General features: G+C 40.7%; 1 protein-coding gene across 1 annotated transcript in view; it reads left to right on the top strand.

The window, feature by feature from the left end:
- RFX6 (regulatory factor X6) overlaps positions 1-19,942 on the top strand; it is an 87,406-nt gene that overhangs the window by 46,942 nt on the left and 20,522 nt on the right. The window contains exons 7-10 of the mRNA XM_060190565.1: positions 3,279-3,386; positions 10,613-10,690; positions 10,797-10,910; positions 14,124-14,173. Of these exons, the coding sequence (XP_060046548.1) occupies positions 3,279-3,386; positions 10,613-10,690; positions 10,797-10,910; positions 14,124-14,173 (350 nt within the window). The remainder of the gene's footprint in view (positions 1-3,278; positions 3,387-10,612; positions 10,691-10,796; positions 10,911-14,123; positions 14,174-19,942) is intronic.

The raw sequence follows: 19,942 nt of genomic DNA, 5'->3' as shown, positions 1-19,942 counted from the left end.
CCAAGGTCATTATGGGATGCAGAATGTGGAAGGGTCTGGCTTTTGTCACTGCTTCTCCGCTGAACATGGGTGTTGACAGGTCAATCCATACTCCCAGCCTGCCTCTCTCTTTCCCTAGTGGGGTGGGATTCTGGGGAATCAGAGCTCCAGGACACATTGATGGGGTTGTCTGTCCAGGGAAATCTGGTTGGCATCATGCAAGCATCTGTAACCTGGTGGCTGAAAAGAGAGTTAACATATAAAGCCAAGCAAGTTGTTGACTAATCATGAACCTAAAGGCTGGAATAGTGCAGATGAAGAGTTAGGGGAGTCTCTGTTCTGTAGATAGCTAGTAGGCCTATTTTAGTTATATTCCAAAGGGCCGGTGGCTATACTAGTGTTTTGTTTTGGTTTTTTTTTTTTCCCTGAGCCTGAAATCTGGTATGCAGGTGGATCTTAGTTACTGCCTGGGGAGATGATGTCATGGCTGGAAAAAGGACCAGGAAGCTGCATCAGGGAAGAGAGTAGCTCCCAAATATGAGAAAGGTGTATAAATATTGTTGACTGTAAACCCCATCAATTTGATGTGATCTGGGGCCCATATTCAGCTTAGGAGCCTATGTGACCTCTGCATCCCTGTAGATCTGAGCTCACTTCTGTGGTCATAAATTGGAACATTCGAAGCTGCCCCAATATCAGGACCCATCTTCCTCAGGTGTAGCATAAAGTATGTTGTCCAGCCTCCCTACCATTTTGATCCAAATTGAGGGCCAGGTCCTATTAGGGGGACCCACACAGGTGTCTGTTTTGTTGTTCCTGATATAGATGACCAGTAACAATGGAGAGAAGGATTTATTCGAGGTCTAGGCCCACGAAGCCTATTTGGGAATCTCAGGACTCCCAGACTAGGGCCCCAGCTGGGGTGGCCTGATAGTGACTAAAGAGTCATTGTTAAAGTATGCCAGTCTTTTGCCCTTATTCAGCTTTTTCAGTCCTTGCTTTGATAAGGATAGCTTGGGAGTGAATGAGGGAAGCATAATAGGAAACAGACAAGGAGGGTATCTAAGTCTAATTAGACACTATTTCATTATGAACTTCATACTGACTCACTTTAGCCTATTGTGTACTTCTGCTTTCAGGTATATATTTTGCCCTAATTTATGGATACATGTAAACATATGCCCTATCTCATGGGACCTGGTCTATATCTAGGTTTTGAGACTTTGTTGGGAAGTGAACCACCTGGAATGGAATTAGAGAATCCTATGAAAGGAGAGGTCTCACCTGAGTAATGAGGCTGAAGGGTTGACATTCCATGCCTGATGTCTCTGGACACAGTCTGAAGTGAAGCATCCTGAGGTGGTACTCGTTGCATTGATTAGGCTGGGATTGGTGGATGCAATATCATTTGGTATGAATTGAGAGAAGCATGCAGGAAAGTGAGCCCCACTCTAGAGGTTCCAGGACTGGGGAAATATAGGCTCTAAAGAGGAAGCGGGAGGATCCTGCTGTCTTAGGGTGTTAGAAGGCAATAGATAGTTTTTACTATAATATTATTTGGTAATTGGGTTAACTTAAAAAAATTTCTTTGTTAGTATTTACTGTATCATACCCAACATCACCATAATTTACATCCTTTGATATTATTTGTATATAGCTATGCCACCAGTTGCTTCTGTTCTCCCTGGTCTAAGCTTTTAAGAGAGTCATCATATCAAAGACTCAGCCTATGGTTTGTGCATTAAAAAGTTTGAGACATTCAATCAATTTTGCCCCTCTTATATCAATTAAATAGTCATATATATGACTACAGATTAATAGGAGTGTACATAAACATCATTCCCACAACCAAAAGCCTGTGTCCCCTCCCATGCCCTCACCCCCTGCCCCCCACAACCACCCCATGAAGCAGAACATCCACCCTCATCCTTAACCCAGTGTTTTTAGTTTGGTGCCCTACTCCAAATTCAGTTAAATCCTGCTTTGAGTTTCCCTCTCTGTCCTTCTTTCTCAACTTCTGTTTATTTTGAGATCATCCCATACTTGTCTTTATCTTTCTGACTTAGCTTACTTAACATCATTCCTTCTAGCTCCATCCAAGATGGGTCAGAGAAGGTGGGTTTATTGTTCTTGATAGTTTTATAGTATTCCATTGTGTATATATACCACAGCTTTCTCAGTCACTCATCTGTTGTTGCGCACCTGGGTTGCTTCCAGGTTTTAGCTATTACGTATTGTGCTGCTATGAACATAGGCATACACATATCTTTTTGGTTGCATATTATGGAGTCCTTGGGGTATATCTGCAGGAGAGGAATTACTGGGTCATATGGAAGGTCCATGTCTAGCCTTGTGAGAGTTCTCCAGACTGCTCTCCACAGAGGCTGCACCAATTTACATTCCCACTAGCAGTGTAGAAGTATTTCTCTGTCTCCACGGCCTTTCCAGCATTTGTTGCTGCTGTCCCTTTTGAAGTATTCCATTCTCACAGGGATGAGGTGGTATCTCAATGTTGTCTTTATTTGTATTTCTCTGACAGTCAGCAACCTGGAGCAATTTTTCATGTGTTTGTTAGCCTTTTGGATCTCTTCTGTAGTGAATGTTTTGTTCATATCCTCTGCCCATTTTTGGATGGAATCATTTGCTTTTTTTGTTGCTAAGTTTGCTGAGCTCTTTGTATATTTTGGTGATTAGTCTCTTGTCTGATGTATGGCATGTGAAGACCTCCCATTCTGTGAGGGGTCTCCTTGTTTGTGTGATAGTTTCTTTGGTTGGGCAGAAGCTTTTCAATTTAATGTAGTCCCATTGATTTTTTTCTGCTTTAATCTTCCTTGCAATTGGGTTTGTATCATCAATGCTGTCCTTGAGGTTTAGGTGGCAAGGTGTTCCACCAATGTTTTCCTCTAAGTATTTGTTAGTTTCTATTCTAATGTCCAAGTCCTTGATCCATTTGGAGTTCATTTTTGTTTCTAGTGAGATATAATGGTTCAGTTTCATTTTTCTGCATGTTTCAACCCAGGGTGAACCATATGTCTTTAAAAGCTGTGGAAACTTAAAATGTTCAAAATTACAATCTAATGCATTAAAAGTGTCCTATGAAATACTTTATGATTTGTAAACAAGAATCCAGCTGACAGGCCCAATTTAGTCACTTCTATGATAACAAACAGTTGCCTCAACTCTCCTAATTTGTCATGGTTTGCAGCATGAAATCTTATAAGCTTCTATTTTAATAGAATTCTACTTTGGAGTCAAATAGTTGATAATAATTTAATCCTTTTTATTTTTCTAAATTATAGGGTGGCTTCACTCGTAAATATTCACTTAGCTCAAAAACTGGAACACTTCTTCCAGAATTTCCCAGTGCTCAACACTTTGTGTACCAAGGATGCATTTCTAAAGACAAGGTATCAATTAAAGATACTTCTATATTGATTTTATGATATGCTGGTTCCATATCTCAATTTGCTGGAATCTCATGACACTTGCAGGAAGCACTCAGAAATCTGCATAATCAAACAATTGCTTGATTTATAGAAGGGAGGGACATTTACTATCATTGATTAAACATCTTCCAATTAATTATTTACCATCTCCATGGTAAATATGTAATCAGAAGGTGGTAAAATATATTTCAAAAGACTAATGATTTTCTTTTAAATTAAAAGTCCAGGGAGAAAAATGTGTCTATCACAAGAAGTTTATGCTTTCAATGAACTCCATTTAATTTCATTAAATATCATAGCTGTCAAACACTTCTTGAAGACAGAATCTGTTCTTAGTTCTGAGATCACTACATGAATGCAAGAACTTTAATGGGTGATACAAAGTTTCCTTCATTTCTACAGCTCTGTGCTTTCTTAGATGTACAATGTTTTGAAAGTGAAGGGAGAATCGGTTGCATAGGAGAATCAGTTTATAAATAATTTTGACATGACTTTTCAATACTGTTGTAGTAAGTCTAAAGGTAAATCTTCTGTGCCTGAGCAACTAAAGTAATTTCGGGATATCTACACACTTACTAGAAGCAGTGTCCATCACTGGATTTGGCTATAATAATCTGCACATTCTTTTTTCAACTCAAGTTCATTTGTTACTACTATTTGAGGAAAACATCTTTCATAGTCTAAGTTAGTTTATCTATTTGAGGTGCAAAGTTAAAAGAATATGACTAGCTAATCCAGCTGTTTTACTTTAGTTATGGATTTTATGTAGAAATGGAAAATAAACTTTGATACTGATAAAAATGCCTCTTGATATATAAGTAGTGGTCCACAGCAACTTGTAGGGTTTGTTCTGATGACAGACTCTTCAGTTAAGAGTCGACCAAGTACTGAAGATAATCTTCAGATATAATGCTAAGCAAGTATCCTGAGTTATGTTCATTTCCTACTTTTCTACTTCCTGTCTTATTTCTCAAGGTTTTTACACACACACACACACACACACACACACACACACACACACACACACACACACACACACACACACAGTGCTAATATGACTTCAGATTTGAGAAATCTCTGGTAAATGATAACTGGTGCCAATTTGTAAGGGAACCTGCAGAAATCAGTAGGGTTTCAGTGAAGCTCACTTCTCTGGGTATTATAGGGTGACCTTTATGGAAGGATTACTTGCATGTAAACAGATCATTAAGCTGTTTACTATGTAAATATACCTTCTGAGAGAGGTGAGATGGGAGAACAAAAAAAAAAAAAGCAGAGAAATATGTGCCAATAGTTTATTTCAGTTTCTCTGCTAGACACCAAGTAGTTCCTTATCTGTCAACTTGAAAAACTGGTCTGTAGATCATTTCTCACTCAGCTATCAAGATTCTAAAATAACTTCTAGTTTCAAAGTTCATTGCCGGTGATTGCCATCACCAGAGACTAGCCCTCTTGCTTGGTCCCTAGAAGACAGCAAGGCATTGTCTTTTACCTTCTTACTAAGTAGACAAATTCCACTTGAAAATTCTTAGAAGGGATAGTGAAACTGAAGATTTATGCTTTGGGCAAAAAGGATAGAGTCTGCCTATAGAGAAGACCCCTCACCCCACCCCGCAGGCTGGGGAGACAGAATAATGGTTATGCAAAAGATTTTCATGCCTGAGGCTTCATGGTCTTAGGTTCAATCCCCAGTACCACCATAAGCCAGAGCTGAGTAGTGCTCTGTTTAAAACGAAGAAGAAGAAGAAGGAGAAGGAGAAGGAGAAGGAGAAGGAGAAGGAGAAGGAGAAGGAGAAGGAGAAGGGGAAGAAGGAGAGGGAGAGGGAGAGGGAGAGGGAGAGGGAGAGGGAGAGGGAGAAGTAGAAGAAGGAGAAGGAGAAGGAGAAGGAGAAGGAGAAGGAGAAGGTTAAGGAGAAGGAGAAGGAGAAGAAGAAGAGGAGGAAGAAGAAGAAGGAGGTCTCCCTGGCTGTGGCCTGGAATGGACAGCCTGCATTTTCCTCATCACAATGTCACTAAAGGTAGTTCCCTTTCCAAACTCAGTGACTAGTGCAGATAAATCTTGTCTCTAGTCCTCTCTGATGTGACATATATTCTCTGAAAATGGAGTCAGATTATATTTATAAAAAATGCAAAGTGTTCTATAATTAAATTTTATTGTAGTAAAATTTATATTAAGCAGACCAATGAATACCAATAGTAAGATTAATTTATGGTTTATGTACAAAAGCATAAGTGCTGACACAAATAACTAGGAATAATTGTGAAGATAAAAGCTTACTTCAATAGGTTCTAAGTATAAAAGATTAATTTTTGATTATACTTATAAATTTCTTTCTGTCTTTCATGCTGTCCTTATTTTCATCTGAAGATAGAATATCATGGTCTAGGGGGCCGGGCAGTAGCGCAGTGGGTTAAGCACATATGACATGAAGCACAAGGACCAGCTCAAGGATCCTGGTTCAAGCCCACACCTCTCCATCTGTAGGGGCATCACCTCACAAGCAGTGAAGCAGGTCTGCAGCCCTCTCTCTCTCTGTCTGTCTGTCTTCTCCTCCTCTCTCGATTTCTCTCTGTCCTATACAACAATAGCAACAACAACAACAACAACAACAACAAACCAGAAGGGCAACAAAATGGAGAAAATGGCCTCCAGGAGCAGTGGATTCGTAGTGCAGGCACCAAGCCCCTAACGATTACCTTGGAGGCAATAAAAAAAAAAAAGAATATCATGGTCTAAAATGTTAACTAAAGTCCCATATGTGTTAATGGAGATATGCCCTACTAAAATTGTCCTGTAGTCAGCATATCTTGATGGAGATAGATTGATAATTTTTGTGTCATAATTATACACTTTGAATTAGATCACAAATACGTGTGCTGTCAGTGGAATGTGGGGCTAAGGATCAGAGAACAAGGAGTTAGGTTAGGGCAGCCCTCATAACCAGCAACACCCTAGCGACTACTGAGGTAAAAACTAGCTAAGATTTGTCACTTACTTAAGATGCACTTAAAATCACTGCAACCACTTGACATCATTCACTAAGTTTTTATAGCATTTCTGGTACATATTTTCTCATATTATCCCCATTTTGCAGATGAGGAAATTATAACACAAATATTTTTTTAATTTCTTCATTGGAAGAGTAATGGTTTCCTGTTGATAGTAAAATACAATGTAGCTTGTACATGTGTAACATTTCCCAGTTTTTCACATAACAGTTCAACCCCTTACTAGGTTCTCCTCAGCCATCATGATCTAGGATCTGAACCCTCACCCCCCACCCCAGAGCCTTTTACTCTGGTGCAGTACACCAACTCCAGTCCAAGTTCTGCTTAGTGTTATCCCTTCTGATCTTGTTTTTCAACTTCTGTCTATGAGTGAGATTGTCCCATATTCATGCTTTTGTTTCTGACTTACCTCACTTAACATGATTTCTTCAAGTCCCACCCAAGATGAGGTGAAAAAGGTGAATTCACCTTTTTAATAGCTGAGTAGTATTCCATTGTGTGTATAGATCACAACTTACTCAGTCACTCATCTATTGCTGGACGTCTGGGTTGCTTCCAGGTTTTGGCTATTACAAATAGTGCTGCTATGAACATAGGTATACACAAATCTTTTTGGATGGGTATGTTTGGATATATCCCCAGGAGAGGAACTGAAGGGTCATAGGTAGGTCCATTTCTTAACACAGAAGTATCAAGTAGCTTTCCAATGTCACATAACTAGTGACATTCATATCTAGGTAATCTGAGAGCAAGGCTCATGCTTTCATGCTATTGTCCTTTTCACATAGAATACACAATTAGTCATACCTAAGGGACACTCGTAGCTTATAAATAGTTCTGAACAGGGCTTGGCAGTGGCACACCTGGGTAAGTGCACATAGCACTAAGAACAAGGACCTGGGTTTTAGCCCCTCTCCCCATGTATCAAGGATACTTCACGAGCAGTGAAGCAGGTCTGCAGGTGTTGATCTTTCTCTTTCCCTATTTCCCACTCTCCTCTCAATTTCTCTCTGTCCTGTTGAATAAAAAAATTAGTTTTGAAGTTAAAAATTGTAAAATTGTTCTGCCTAGTTCTAATTAATTTTGGAATATATTTACTCAGTATTTTTTTTAACTATGCAGTCTACGCAGGGGTGTTAAAATGGAGATAGTCATAGTAGAAAAACAATATTCAAATGTTTTGGGGTAGATGTTTCATTTTGTATGATTATTGTTATTTATAATGCTTTTTTCTATGTGACCTTGGTTATATCACTGTCTGCACAACTGTGTGGTTGCTTCCAGCAGCCAGTCTTTCTCCTTCCTTCCTTCCTTCCTTCCTTCCTTCCTTCCTTCCTTCCTTCGTTACTTTCCTCTTTTTTTCCTACCCTCCTTCCCTTTTTTCCCCTCCCTCTCTTCCTTCCTTTTTTCTCTCTCTCTTCATCTCACCCCCCCATCCCTTATTGCTTCCAGGGTTATGGCTGGGGCTTGATGCCTGCACTATAAATACACAGCTCCCTGCAGCCATTCCTGTTCCCCCCCCCTTTTTTTTTTCTTTCCCTATTTTATGTGATAGGACACAGAAGATAACAGAGAGAACAGAGGAATAGAGAGGGATAGAGAAAAGTAGTCAACTGCAGATCTGCTTCACAGCTTGGGCGTTGGCCCTGCAGGTGGAAAATGGGGGCTTGAACTTGGGTCATTACCTCCGGTCTTCGTGCTCAGTACTGTGTGTGCTTAACAGAGGCCACCACCATCCAGCCCTCCATTCAGCTCTTTCTTTCTCTTTTTTTCCATCTTTCATATTTTTCCACTTCCTTCATTGCTTTCTCTCTCTTTCTTTTTTTTTTTTTCTGATAGAGGGTGAGACAGAAAGAGGTAGAGAGGGGGAAAAGTGAGGGAGAGAAGGAGAGACACTTGCAGCACTGCTCTCCTGCTCCTGAAGCTTCCCCACTGCAGGCGGGGATCGGCCCCCTGCCCTGCAATAATGTGTGCACTCCATGGCTTCGCTATCACCTGGACCCCGTACGTAATATTTACTGGATAGCTGGCAAAAAAATTTTCATGTGAATTACACAGTACTGAATTAAAAAAATCATGGCCACCAAGGCTAACATTGGGGCCTGAGTGCATGCATAACAAATCCACTGCTCCTGATACTCATTTTTCCCTTTTTTTTATTTGTTAGTACAGAGAGAGACTGAGAGAGGGTGGGGAGACATAGGAGAGAGAGACAGTCCTGCAGCACCACTTTACCATTTGTGAGGTTTCCCTCCACAGATAGGGATCGGGCTTGAGCCCAGGTCTTTGCACATGATGATGTGTGTGGTTAACCAAGTGTGCTACCTCCTGGGCCCTCTCTCTTAAAGAATTTATGTATCCACTAACACACAGCGAGGACCCGAGCATTACCCTGGCATATATCACTCTGGAGATCAAGCTGAGCGCCTCATGCGTTTAGGGTCAATGTTCCTGCCATTGTACCACCTCCTGGGCTGCGGATTATTGATTGTAACAGCACATGACTCGGCCTCAGAGACAAACCTGGTCGGTCGTTCCTTAAGTGGAGCTGGTGTGAAGCATAATTGTATCATTTTCTACATACTTCTTCAGTCAACAGTACTTTTTTCCTATTGATAATCATGACTTTTACATTTAACTGTGCCTGGGAGACCACTGGCCAAGTCATATATAGGACATTAGAACATTTCTTTTCCTTTTTAGCCTCCGGGGTTATCACTTAGGGCTCAGTGCTGGCACTATGAATCCATTGCTCCTGTGGCCATTTTATTGATTTTTTTTTTGATAGGACAGAGAGAAATTGAGAGGGGAAGGGGAAGATAGAGAGGGGAGAGAAAGATAGACACCTGTGGACCTGACCCTCCTGCAGGTGGGAACCTGGGGGCTCGGATCAAGATCCTTGTGCAGGTTCTTATGCTTCTACTAAGTGCACTTAACCCGGTGTGCCACCACCTGACCCCAAACATTTCTTCATAATAATTATTTTGTCTGTTCCCAATGTCTCCAGAGACATGACAGTCATGACTTTTATAATCATAGATTAATTTTGTTTATTTGTGAGCTTAAATATAAACGGAATCATACTGAAGCTATATTCATGTTTTTCCCCCACTGAGTATAACATTTGTCATGTTTATGTGTTTTTGTACATAGTAGTAATCCACTTTTTATTTCTGTATAATATTTCATCATCTAGAACTGCATCCAGTTTTAGTTAGTTTTAATGTAGCTACTCAGAACATTTTTAAAACAAAGTACTTTTCCTAATAGGCTGAAATTACAATGTTGCTTTGGGCCATAGTTCCTTGTACAATCACCATTTGCTTATTCTTATCAAACTATATTGTAATTGTCCATTTTCCTACTTTTCTCCCTTCATGAGGAAGTAAGTTCTTTGAAGGATTGGGCAGTAGCACACCAGGTTGAGTGCACATATTACCATCCTCAAGACCTAGGTTCAAGCCTCTGGTGCCTACCTACAGGGGGGAAGCTTCATGAGTAGTGAAACAGTGTTACAGGTGTCTCTCTTTCTCTTCTTCTTCTTCCACTTCTCCTCCTCCTCCTCCTCCTCCTCCTCCTTCTTCTTCTTCTTCTTCTTCTTCTTCTTCTTCTTCTTCTTCTTCTTTTTTTAACATTTTTTAAATCTTTATTTATTTGCTGGGTAGAGACAGTCAGAAATTGAGAGGAAAGGGAGTGATAGAGAGGGAGATAGAGACACCTGCAGCACTGCTTCACCACTTGTGAAGCTTTCCCCCTACAGGTGGGGGCCAGGGGCTTGAACCTGCGTCCTTGCGCACTGTAACATGTGCTCAACCAGGTGCATCACCACTCGGCCCCTTCTCTTCTTCTTCTTTCCTATATCATTTTCATCTTAATTTCTTTCCTATCAAATAAAAACAAAACAAAACAAAATAATAAAACGGGAAAAAATGACCACTGGGAGAAATGGATCTGTCATGTAGGCGCTAGCCCCAGCAATAACCCTTGTGACAACAGAAAAAATTAAAAAGATCCTTGAGAGTAACACTATGTCTTTATTTTTGAGTACACAACATTTAGCATAGTATTTGTTGCCTAATAAGAGTGAAAAAATGTACATTGAGTGACAAGGCCAAATAAATGCAGTGTTCAAAAGATGCTTTAGTTAAGCTTTATTATTATTATTTTCCCTGGAACAGGTCGATACCCTCATAATGATGTACAAAACTCACTGTCAGTGCATCCTGGATAATGCAATCAATGGGAACTTTGAAGAGGTAAGTGTGGCAATGGATGCTGATCATACATTTTCTTGTCCTAGTCTTTATGTGAGTTTCTATTAAGGAAAAATGGTAACACACACACTCCTTTTCCCGCTACTAGATCCAGCATTTCTTACTACACTTTTGGCAAGGAATGCCTGATCATCTTCTTCCCCTGCTTGAAAACCCTGTTATTATTGACATTTTCTGTGTTTGTGATTCAATTCTTTATAAGGTAAGTTTTTGGGAATGTATTAAGTATGAACCAGTTATTTTATAAAGAACAATCTATGTAAATTATTATAAACTATTTTCAATAACTTTATCATTTTAATGTCTTACCATTCATATTTGTTATAAGAAATCAAACAACTTAACAGTGTGTGTGTTTTAATGTGAATTTGACTTCTACCTTGGAGCTCCATGTATCAGGCATGAAAGTCTGCTTTGTTCTTCCTGAGCTGAAAGTCAATTTCTAACGACAGTTAAAATGATTCTATGATATTAAAAAGTTGTTTAATTTTATTGAATTATTGAGGTGCTTTCATTTTAAGTAAAAGAATGACCCTTTCACAGTTATGAGTGTTTTGGAGAAAATGTAGGAAAAACACTGTCACAGTATTAACAACTTGAATTTAATTTTTGTTTGTTTGTTTGTTTGTCTTTTGGATAGAGAAAAATAATTAAGAGGGAAAGAGATAGGAAGAAACAAAAAGAGATTCTTACAGTGCAATTTCACCATTCATGAAGACTCCCCCCTACAGGTGGCAACTGGAGACTTGAACCTGGTTTTTTTTACATATGATTAACATGTGTTCCTTACTGCTTGTGGTGCTGCCGGGTCCCTATCATGCAGTCTTTAAAGAGAGTTTGTCTGTATTTACTTGTTAAGTTGCTATGAGGAAAATAAAAAAAAAAATCTCTTTAAAAATGGTGACTCCATGATAGGTATAAGAAAAGGCATTACAGAAGGACTAGCAAAATAACCCACTTGTGTAGTGTGCTGCATCACCGTGTGCGAGAGACAGGTTCCAAGCCTGGTCCCACACCACACTTATGAGCCTTTCAGTGCTGGAGTTTCTCTCCATACCTCTCCTCCACCTACTGTCTTTGCCTCTCTGCCTCTCGATGAAAAGTCAGTCTAGAGCAGTGAAGTCCTGGAGATGATGAAAAACTGAAAAAAGGCACCCATAATACACATTTACCAACATACAAGCTGTCAGTGCCTTCAAGAAACAATCTTTGAACACTTTTTTTCCCCCACCAGGGTTATCGCTGGAGTTTGGTGCCAGTACTATGTGCCCACTGCTCCCAGCAGCTTTTCCCCCTTCCCCCCTATTTTGTTTTATAGGACAGAGAAATTGAGAGTGGAGGGAGAGATAGAGAAGGAGAGAGACAAGTAGACACCTGCAGACCGGCTTTACCACTCGTGAAGCATTCTCTGCTCCAGATGGGGAGTGGGGGCTCGGACTTGGGGGTCCTTCCACAGGTCCTTGTGTTTGGTACTTATTTTTATTTATTTTATTTTTGCCTCCAGGGTAATCCACTACTCCTGGAAGCCATTTTTTTCCCATTTTGTTGCCCTTGCTGTTGTCATTATTGATGGTGTTGGATAGGACAGAGAGAAATCCAGAGAGGAGGGGAAGACAGAGAGGGGGAGAGAAAGACAGACACTTGCAGACCTGCTTCACCACTTGTGATCCCCCTGCAGGTGGGGAGCCGGAGGCTCAAACCGGGATCCTTATGTCGGTCCTCGCACTTCATGCCATGTGTGCTTAACTTGCTGCGCTACCGCCCGACCCCCTATTTTTTAAAGTTTTTAACACCATTCCGCCATCGAAGGCCTGTTAATGTTAAATCACAAATTTATTTATTTTTAAAATTTATTTATTATTGAATAGAGACAGAGAAATTGGGAGGGATGGAGGACATAGAGCAAGGGAAAGAGAGAGAGAAAGAGGGAGAGAGGGAGAGAGGGAGAGAGGGAGAGCGGGAGAGAGGGAGAGCAGGAGAGAGGGAGAGCAGGAGAGAGGGAGAGAGGGAGAGCGGGAGAGAGGGAGAGCAGGAGAGAGGGAGAGCGGGAGAGAGGGAGAGGGAGAGGGAGAGGGAGAGGGAGAGGGAGAGAGAGAGAGAGAAAGAGATCCGAAGACCTGCTTCACCATTTGTGAAGCTTTTCCCCTGCAAGTGGCGACCCAGGGACTTGAACCTGGGTCCTTGTGCACTGTAATATGCACACTTAACTTTTTTTCTTCTTGTGTTTGGTACTATTGCACTTACCTGGGCACGGCACTGCCTAGCCCCTACATTTATTTTTATTAGTGTGTTTAATGTTATATTTACTAAGTAGTGCCAGCATAATGGGCTTAGTACCTGCACTGGATAGTGTCAGGTCCTTCTTGTGCACTGTCTACAATAATTAAGTCCAGATGGATTAAAAACTTAATGTGACAAAGAAGACTTTTTTATTTGCTTAATTTTTTTTCTCCTCCTGAGGTTGACTCAGGAACACACAGGGAAGACTGTAAATACAATAGGGAAAAATGAGCTCATGCCAGATCTGACGACTGGAGAGTGTGCAGCATTTAGTCCATTAGTCAGCTTGAATTTCTTTTTTCTATTAGCTAGGTCAAAAGGGCTACCTACTATTTCAACCAAATTTAGAATTTGACCTTGTATTTCCTTTCCCTTCCCTTCCCTTCCCTTCCCTTCCCTTCCCTTCCCTTCCCTTCCCTTCCCTTCCCTTCCCTTCCCTTCCCTTCCCTTCCCTTCCCTTCTCTTCTCTTCTCTTCTCTTCTCTTCTCTTCTCCCTCCAGGGTTATTGCTGGGGCTTGGTGTCTTCACCACGAATCTACTGCTCCTGGGGGCTATTTTTTTCCCTTTTCTTGCCTTTGTTGTCATTGCTGTAGTTGTTGTTGGATAGGACAGAGAGAAATTGAGAGAGGACAGGAAGACAGAGAGGGTAAGAGAAAGATAAACACCTGCAGACTTGCTTCACTATCTGTGAAACGACCCCCCCCCCCCCGCAAGTTGGGAGCTGGGGTCTCAAACTAGGATCTTTACGTCAGTCCTTGCACTTTGCCCATGTGCTCTTAACCTGCTGTGCTACCTACCGCCTGGCCCCCGCCTTGTATTTTTTTTTAGTATTCTTTTGGTTCTGATCACAAACTCTCTGTACTTAGTTACACTGGTCTCAACTCTTTAACTTAGTATTGCAGGGTCTCTAGATATTTTCTATCCACCTGCCTAGCGTTCCGCCCACCTCTCTCTCTCTCTCTCTCTCTCTCTCTCTCTCTCTCACACACACACACATACATACACACACACACATTGAAGCAATGTGGTGGAAATTATTCTCTGGAAAGCAAAGAATCAAACATAGTTGAAAACAAGTGTCTTTCTGGGTTGAAATACTCAGTGTTTATATTAACTCTAGTTTTCCTTGATTAAGGTTCTCACAGATGTACTCATTCCTGCAACCATGCAAGAAATGCCTGAAAGGTAGGTCTAGTCACTAAAAAATTATAATCTTTTAAGATAGGTTTTGATGAGGGGCCTGGCTGTGGCACACCTGGTTGAGCCTACGTGATACAGAGGACAAAGGCCCAGGTTCAAACCCGGTCTCCACCTGCAGGGAGGAAGCCCTACAAGTCATGAAATAGTGCTGCAGATATCACTCTCTTGCTCGCGATCTCTCCCTCCCCTTTCAACTTCTCTCTGTCTCTACCCAAAATACATAAATATAGGGGCCAGGTGGTGGCATAGCCAATTAAACGTACATACTATCAAGCATAAAGACCCGGGTTCAAGCCACCGCTTTTCACTTGAAGGGGGTGCACTTCATGAATGATGAAGCAGGTCTTCAGGTGTGTGTCTTTCTCACCCTCACACTATCTCCCCATCCTTTCTCAATTTTTCTCTGCCCTGTCTAATATAAAAAGAAAATGGAAAGAAAATAAAAGGAAAAATGGCCACCAGGAGCCATGGATTTCTAGTACAATAACTGTGGTGGAAAATAAAATAAATATATAATTAATTAATTAAAAAAGAGAGGCTTTGATCTTAATCATTACATTTAAGTAAGGCATTGAATAGTAACTTAGTCATTTACAAAGATCATTTTCCTGTTTCTGTCCCATTGTACTAACTGGGAAAGCTCTTCCGAGTCCTTGTATTTTAACAGCAATAATCACAATTGATGGGAAACTATATAAATTCTTATAAGTGCTGTCTGAGGGAAAGCTGAGCATGTTTGACTTTCAAAATGTCAAAAAATGGAGGTAATTAATGAATAGTGACTATAACAATTAAAAGTTACAAGTAAAATTTTTTATTAATGAGACTTTGACTGCTAAATCAGAAAGCAGGGAGTTGAGTGGTAGCGCAGCAGGTTAAGTGCAGGTGGCGCAAAGTGCAAAGATCCACCTAAGAATCATCCTGGTTTGATCCCTGTCTCCCCACCTTCAGGGGAGTCGCTTCACAAGCGGTGAAGCAGGTCTGCAGGTGTCTATCTTTCTCTCTCTCTCTCTGTCTTCCTCTCCTTTTTTCATTTCTTTCTGCCCTATCCAAGAACAATGACAACAATAAAACAACAAGGGCAACAAAAGAGAATAAATAAATATTTTAAAAAATCAGAAAGCAACCCAATGAAATGGCCACTTTGTTTTTCTTTATTTTTTAATTTGTATGTTATTGGATAGAGACAGAGAAATTGAGAGTAGAGGGGGATATATATATAGACAGAGGCAGAGAGACACCTGTAGCCTTGCTTCACCACTTGAGAAGCTTTCCCCCTGGGTCCTTGCTTACTGTAATGTGTTCATTAACCAGGTGAGCCACCGCCTGCCTGTCTTACCACTTCGGTTTTCAAAATTAATTTCATTGCATTGACATTCAGTCCATAATGTTATATAGGTTTTGGGCCAGGTGGCAGCTCACCTAGAAGAATGTACATTGCCATGCTCAAGGATCCAGGTCCAAACTCCTGCTGTTTGCGTATGAAGCTTTATGAGCAGTGAAATAGTACTCAGGTGTCTCTCCTCCTCTCTGTCTCACTCTCCTTCTTTTCCCTTCTCTTTCTGTCTGTTACCATCTATCAAAAAAAAAAAAAAAAACTGCCTCTGAGCTTAGTGGAGCCATGTAGATACCAAGTCTCAGGGACAACCCTGGTGGCAGAAAACAACATTACATGGGATTCAGGTGTACACCATTCTAGATTAGCATCTGCGTACACTACAGTATAATCATCGCTTGTGAAGCGATATCCTTGCAGGTGGGGAGCCGGGGGCTCAAACCGGGATCCTTATGCTGGTCCTTGCGTTTCGCACCACGTGTGTTTAACCTGCTGCACTACTGCCCCACTCCCTGAACATTTTTTTTCAAAAAGCCTCTTTTTTTTTTTTGATATCAGAACAATAGGAACTTGGAAAGTCTCGTTTAAAAAATAATATTCATTTATTTGTATATGAACCTTATACAGGTATGATTCTACTGTTCCTAGAATGATTTTTTTTCCATTTTAGAGAGAGAAATAGACAGAGACAGAGACATGGATGGGGAATACCACAACTTTGAAGCTTTCCATGTTTTTTTTTTAATTTTTAAAATTTATTTATTTATTCCCTTTGTTGCCCTTGTTGTTTTAATTGTTGTAGTTATTATTGTTGTTGTCGTTGTTGGATAGGACAGAGAGAAACGGAGAGAGGAGGGGAAGACAGAGAGGAGGAGAGAAAGATAGACACCTGCAGACCTGCTTCACCGCCTGTGAAGCGACTCCCCTGCAGGTGGGGAGCCGGAGTTCGAACCGGGATCCTTATGCCGGTCCTTGTGCTTTGCGCCACCTGCGCTTAACCCGCTGTGCTACAGCCCGACTCCCCGCTTTCCATGGTTTTATGGAATCCTGTGTGGGATGAGGGTTTGAGCAAACCATGTCTTACATATGACAAGTTTTACATCCTTCTGGATGAGCTGTTTTTCCAGGCCAAATACAATTCTCATGTATATCTTTTTTTTTTTTTTTTGGACTTCCTCATTTCTTAAATATTTATTTACTTATTCCCTTTTGTTGTCCTTGTTTTTTATTGTTGTAGCTATCATTGATGTCATTGCTGGATAGGACAGAGAGAAATGGAAAGAGGAGGGAAAGACAGAGAAGGGGAGAAAAAGACAGACACCTGCAGACCTGCTTCACTACTTGTGAAGCGACTCCCCTGCAGGTGGGGAGCTGGGGGCTCGAACCGGGATCCTTGCGCTGGTCCTTGTGCTTTGCACCACATGTGCTTAACCTGCTGTGCTACTGCCCAACTCCAACAATTCTCATTTCTTTTTTTTTTTTTAATTTTTTTTAATTTAAGAAAGGATTAATTAACAAAACCATAGGGTAGGAGGGGTACAATTCCCACCACCCAATCTCCATATCCCACCCCCTCCCCTGATAGCTTTCCAATTCTCTATCCCTCTGGGAGCATGGACCCAGGGTCATTGTGGGTTGCAGAAGGTAGAAGGTCTGGCTTCTGTAATTGCTTCCCTGCTGAACATGGGCGTTGACTGGTCGGTCCATACTCCCAGTCTGCCTCTCTCTTTCCCTATTAGGGTGGGTCTCTGGGGAAGCGGAGCTCCGGGACACATTGGTGGGGTCTTCAGTCCAGGGAAGCCTGGCCGGCATCCTGATGACATCTGGAACCTGGTGACTGAAAAGAGAGTTAACATGCGAAGCCAAACAAATTGTTGAGCAATCATGGACCCAAAGCTTGGAATAGTGGAGAGGAAGTGTTAGGGGGGTACTCACTGCAAACTCTAGTGTACTTCTGCTTTCAGGTATATATTTTGCAGTAGTTTACGGATACGTGTGAACATATGCTCTTTCTCACAGAAACTGGTGCATATCTAGGTTTTGGGACTTTGTTAGAAAGTGAACCACCTGAGATGGAATTAGAGTATACTATGAAAGGAAAGGTCTCACCCGAGTAATGAAGCTGAAGGGTTGTCATTCCACACGTGAAGCCTCTGGACACAGTCTGAAGTGAAGCATGTTGAGGTGGCAATCATTGTGTTGTTTAGGATGTGATCGGCAGATGCAATATTATTTGATATGGATTGGGAGAGGCATACGGAAAGTGGGCCCTATCCAATGGTTCCAGGACTGGGGGAAGTAGAGGCTCTGTAGTGGAGATGTGAGGTTCCTACTGTCTTAGGGTTCAAAAAGACAATCGATAGTTAATGTTATCATCACATTATTTTGTAATTGGGTTAACTTTGAAAAGCCCTTTTGTTAGGGTTTGCTGTATAGTACCCAGTATCTTGTATATAGCTGTGCTATTGGTTGCTTCTGATCTACTTGGTCTAGGCTTTTGAGAGAGTCCGCATATCAATTACACAGCCTATATAATGAAAAGATTCAGTTTGTGTTTTGAAAAACTTCGAGACATACAATTAATTTTCTCCTCTCGTATTAATTAACTACTGATTTATATGTCTACATTTTACTAGGAGTGTACATAAACACCATTCCCACCACCAAAAGACTGTGACCCATCCCTCCCACCCACTCCCACCCCCCACTGGCCCAGGAAGCTGCATGTCTACCCCTCACCACAGGGTTTTTACTTTGTTGCCCTACTTACAATTTGGTCAGGTCCTGCTTTTAGTTTCCCTTTCAGATCTTCTTAGTCAACTTCTGTTGATGAGTGGGATCATCCCATACTCATCTTTATCTTTCTGACTTAGCTCACTTAACATAATTCCTTCTAGCTCTTTCCAAGATGGGTCAGAGACGGTGAATTCATTGTTCTTGATAGCTGCATAGTATTCCATTGTGTACATATACCACAGCTTTCTCAGCCACTCATCTGTTGTTGGGCACCTGGGTTGCTTCCAGGTTTTAGCTATTATGAATTGTGCTGCTATGAACATAGGAGTACACACCTCTTTTTGGTTGGGTGTTATGGAGTCCTTGGGGTATAACCCCAGGAGAGGAATTATTGGGTCATATGGAAGGTCCATGTCTAGCCTTCTGAGAGTTTTCCAGACTGCTCTCCACAGAGGCTGTACCAATTTACATTCCCACCAGCAATGTAAAAGGGTTCCTCTGTCCCCACAACCTCTCCAGCATTTGTTGCTGCTGTCCTTTTTGATGTATGCCATCCTTACAGGAGTGAGGTGGTATCTTAGTGTTGTCTTAATTTGCATTTCTCTGACAATCAGTGACCTAGAGCAGTTTTTCATATGTTTGTTAGCCTTTTGGATCTCATTTCCCACAATTCTCATTTCTAAAAGCAAGTTCAAGTGAAATGATTTAAAAGTTTAGCGGGTTATACATAACCCCCTTTGGACTGCACAGAGTTTGTGCTTAATAAATATGTACTGTTTGATAAAACGTTTTACTTCTTTTTACTTTTTCCTTTAGATATTTTATTCAGTTAATCAATAACACTGGGTATTGACCTGATCAATAGTTTCCTTTAATTATCAGCTTACTCTTTGTACTAGAGGCTGTGTTCTTAATTATTTTTAACACTTCCATATTCCACTATGCTTACTAATAGTGATTAGTAGCTGATATTTATCAAACTCAATATAGTCTTTGAGAAGTTACATAAATTATTTCACTTAATTTCTACAAAAAGCCTGAATAAGAATATTTATATATCTATCTGTTCTTAAGTAATTCATGTTTTTGCAAAAAATATGCATGTGTGCATTTTTTAAAATCACTCATAATCTCACTATATCTTTAACATTTTAAGGTCACAGAATTTTTTCATTTTCAAAATGCTGCCACTAAGTTAGACTAGTTATAGTCCATTCCAGAATACTGAAGGAATCTAACTGGCAGAGGCAGAAAGGGACTGAAAGTGACTGAGGATCTAGTACATATGGTTGAGGAAGATGTCAGTTTGCGGTGGGTGTGGTGTGCAGACATCTATCACGGGGAGATAAGAAACTGTACAGATGAGACAGCTGTCTACTAAATCATAATTTCTCCCAGTAAAATGAATTAAAAATTGCACCCCTACAAATGGAACTCAAGTATATATACTATGACAGCATATTGTGACCGTCTTTTATCAGCAGCTATAGACTAATATTTCTTTTTGTCACCTATATTTGTGATATATATATACATACTACAATCTATAATTAAAACAGGAAAATAAAAACCTATTAAAATTTAACATATGTGCTCAACTAGGTGTGCCATCATGTTGCCTCTAAAACCTGTTGAAATTTAAATCAAAGCTTTCTTTTCTTTCTTTTTCTTCCTCCCGCCCT

Source organism: Erinaceus europaeus, chromosome 4 (assembly GCF_950295315.1).
Source record: "Erinaceus europaeus chromosome 4, mEriEur2.1, whole genome shotgun sequence".
NCBI classification, from domain to species: domain Eukaryota; kingdom Metazoa; phylum Chordata; class Mammalia; order Eulipotyphla; family Erinaceidae; genus Erinaceus; species Erinaceus europaeus.
This window is presented reverse-complemented; position numbering and strand designations above follow the sequence as displayed.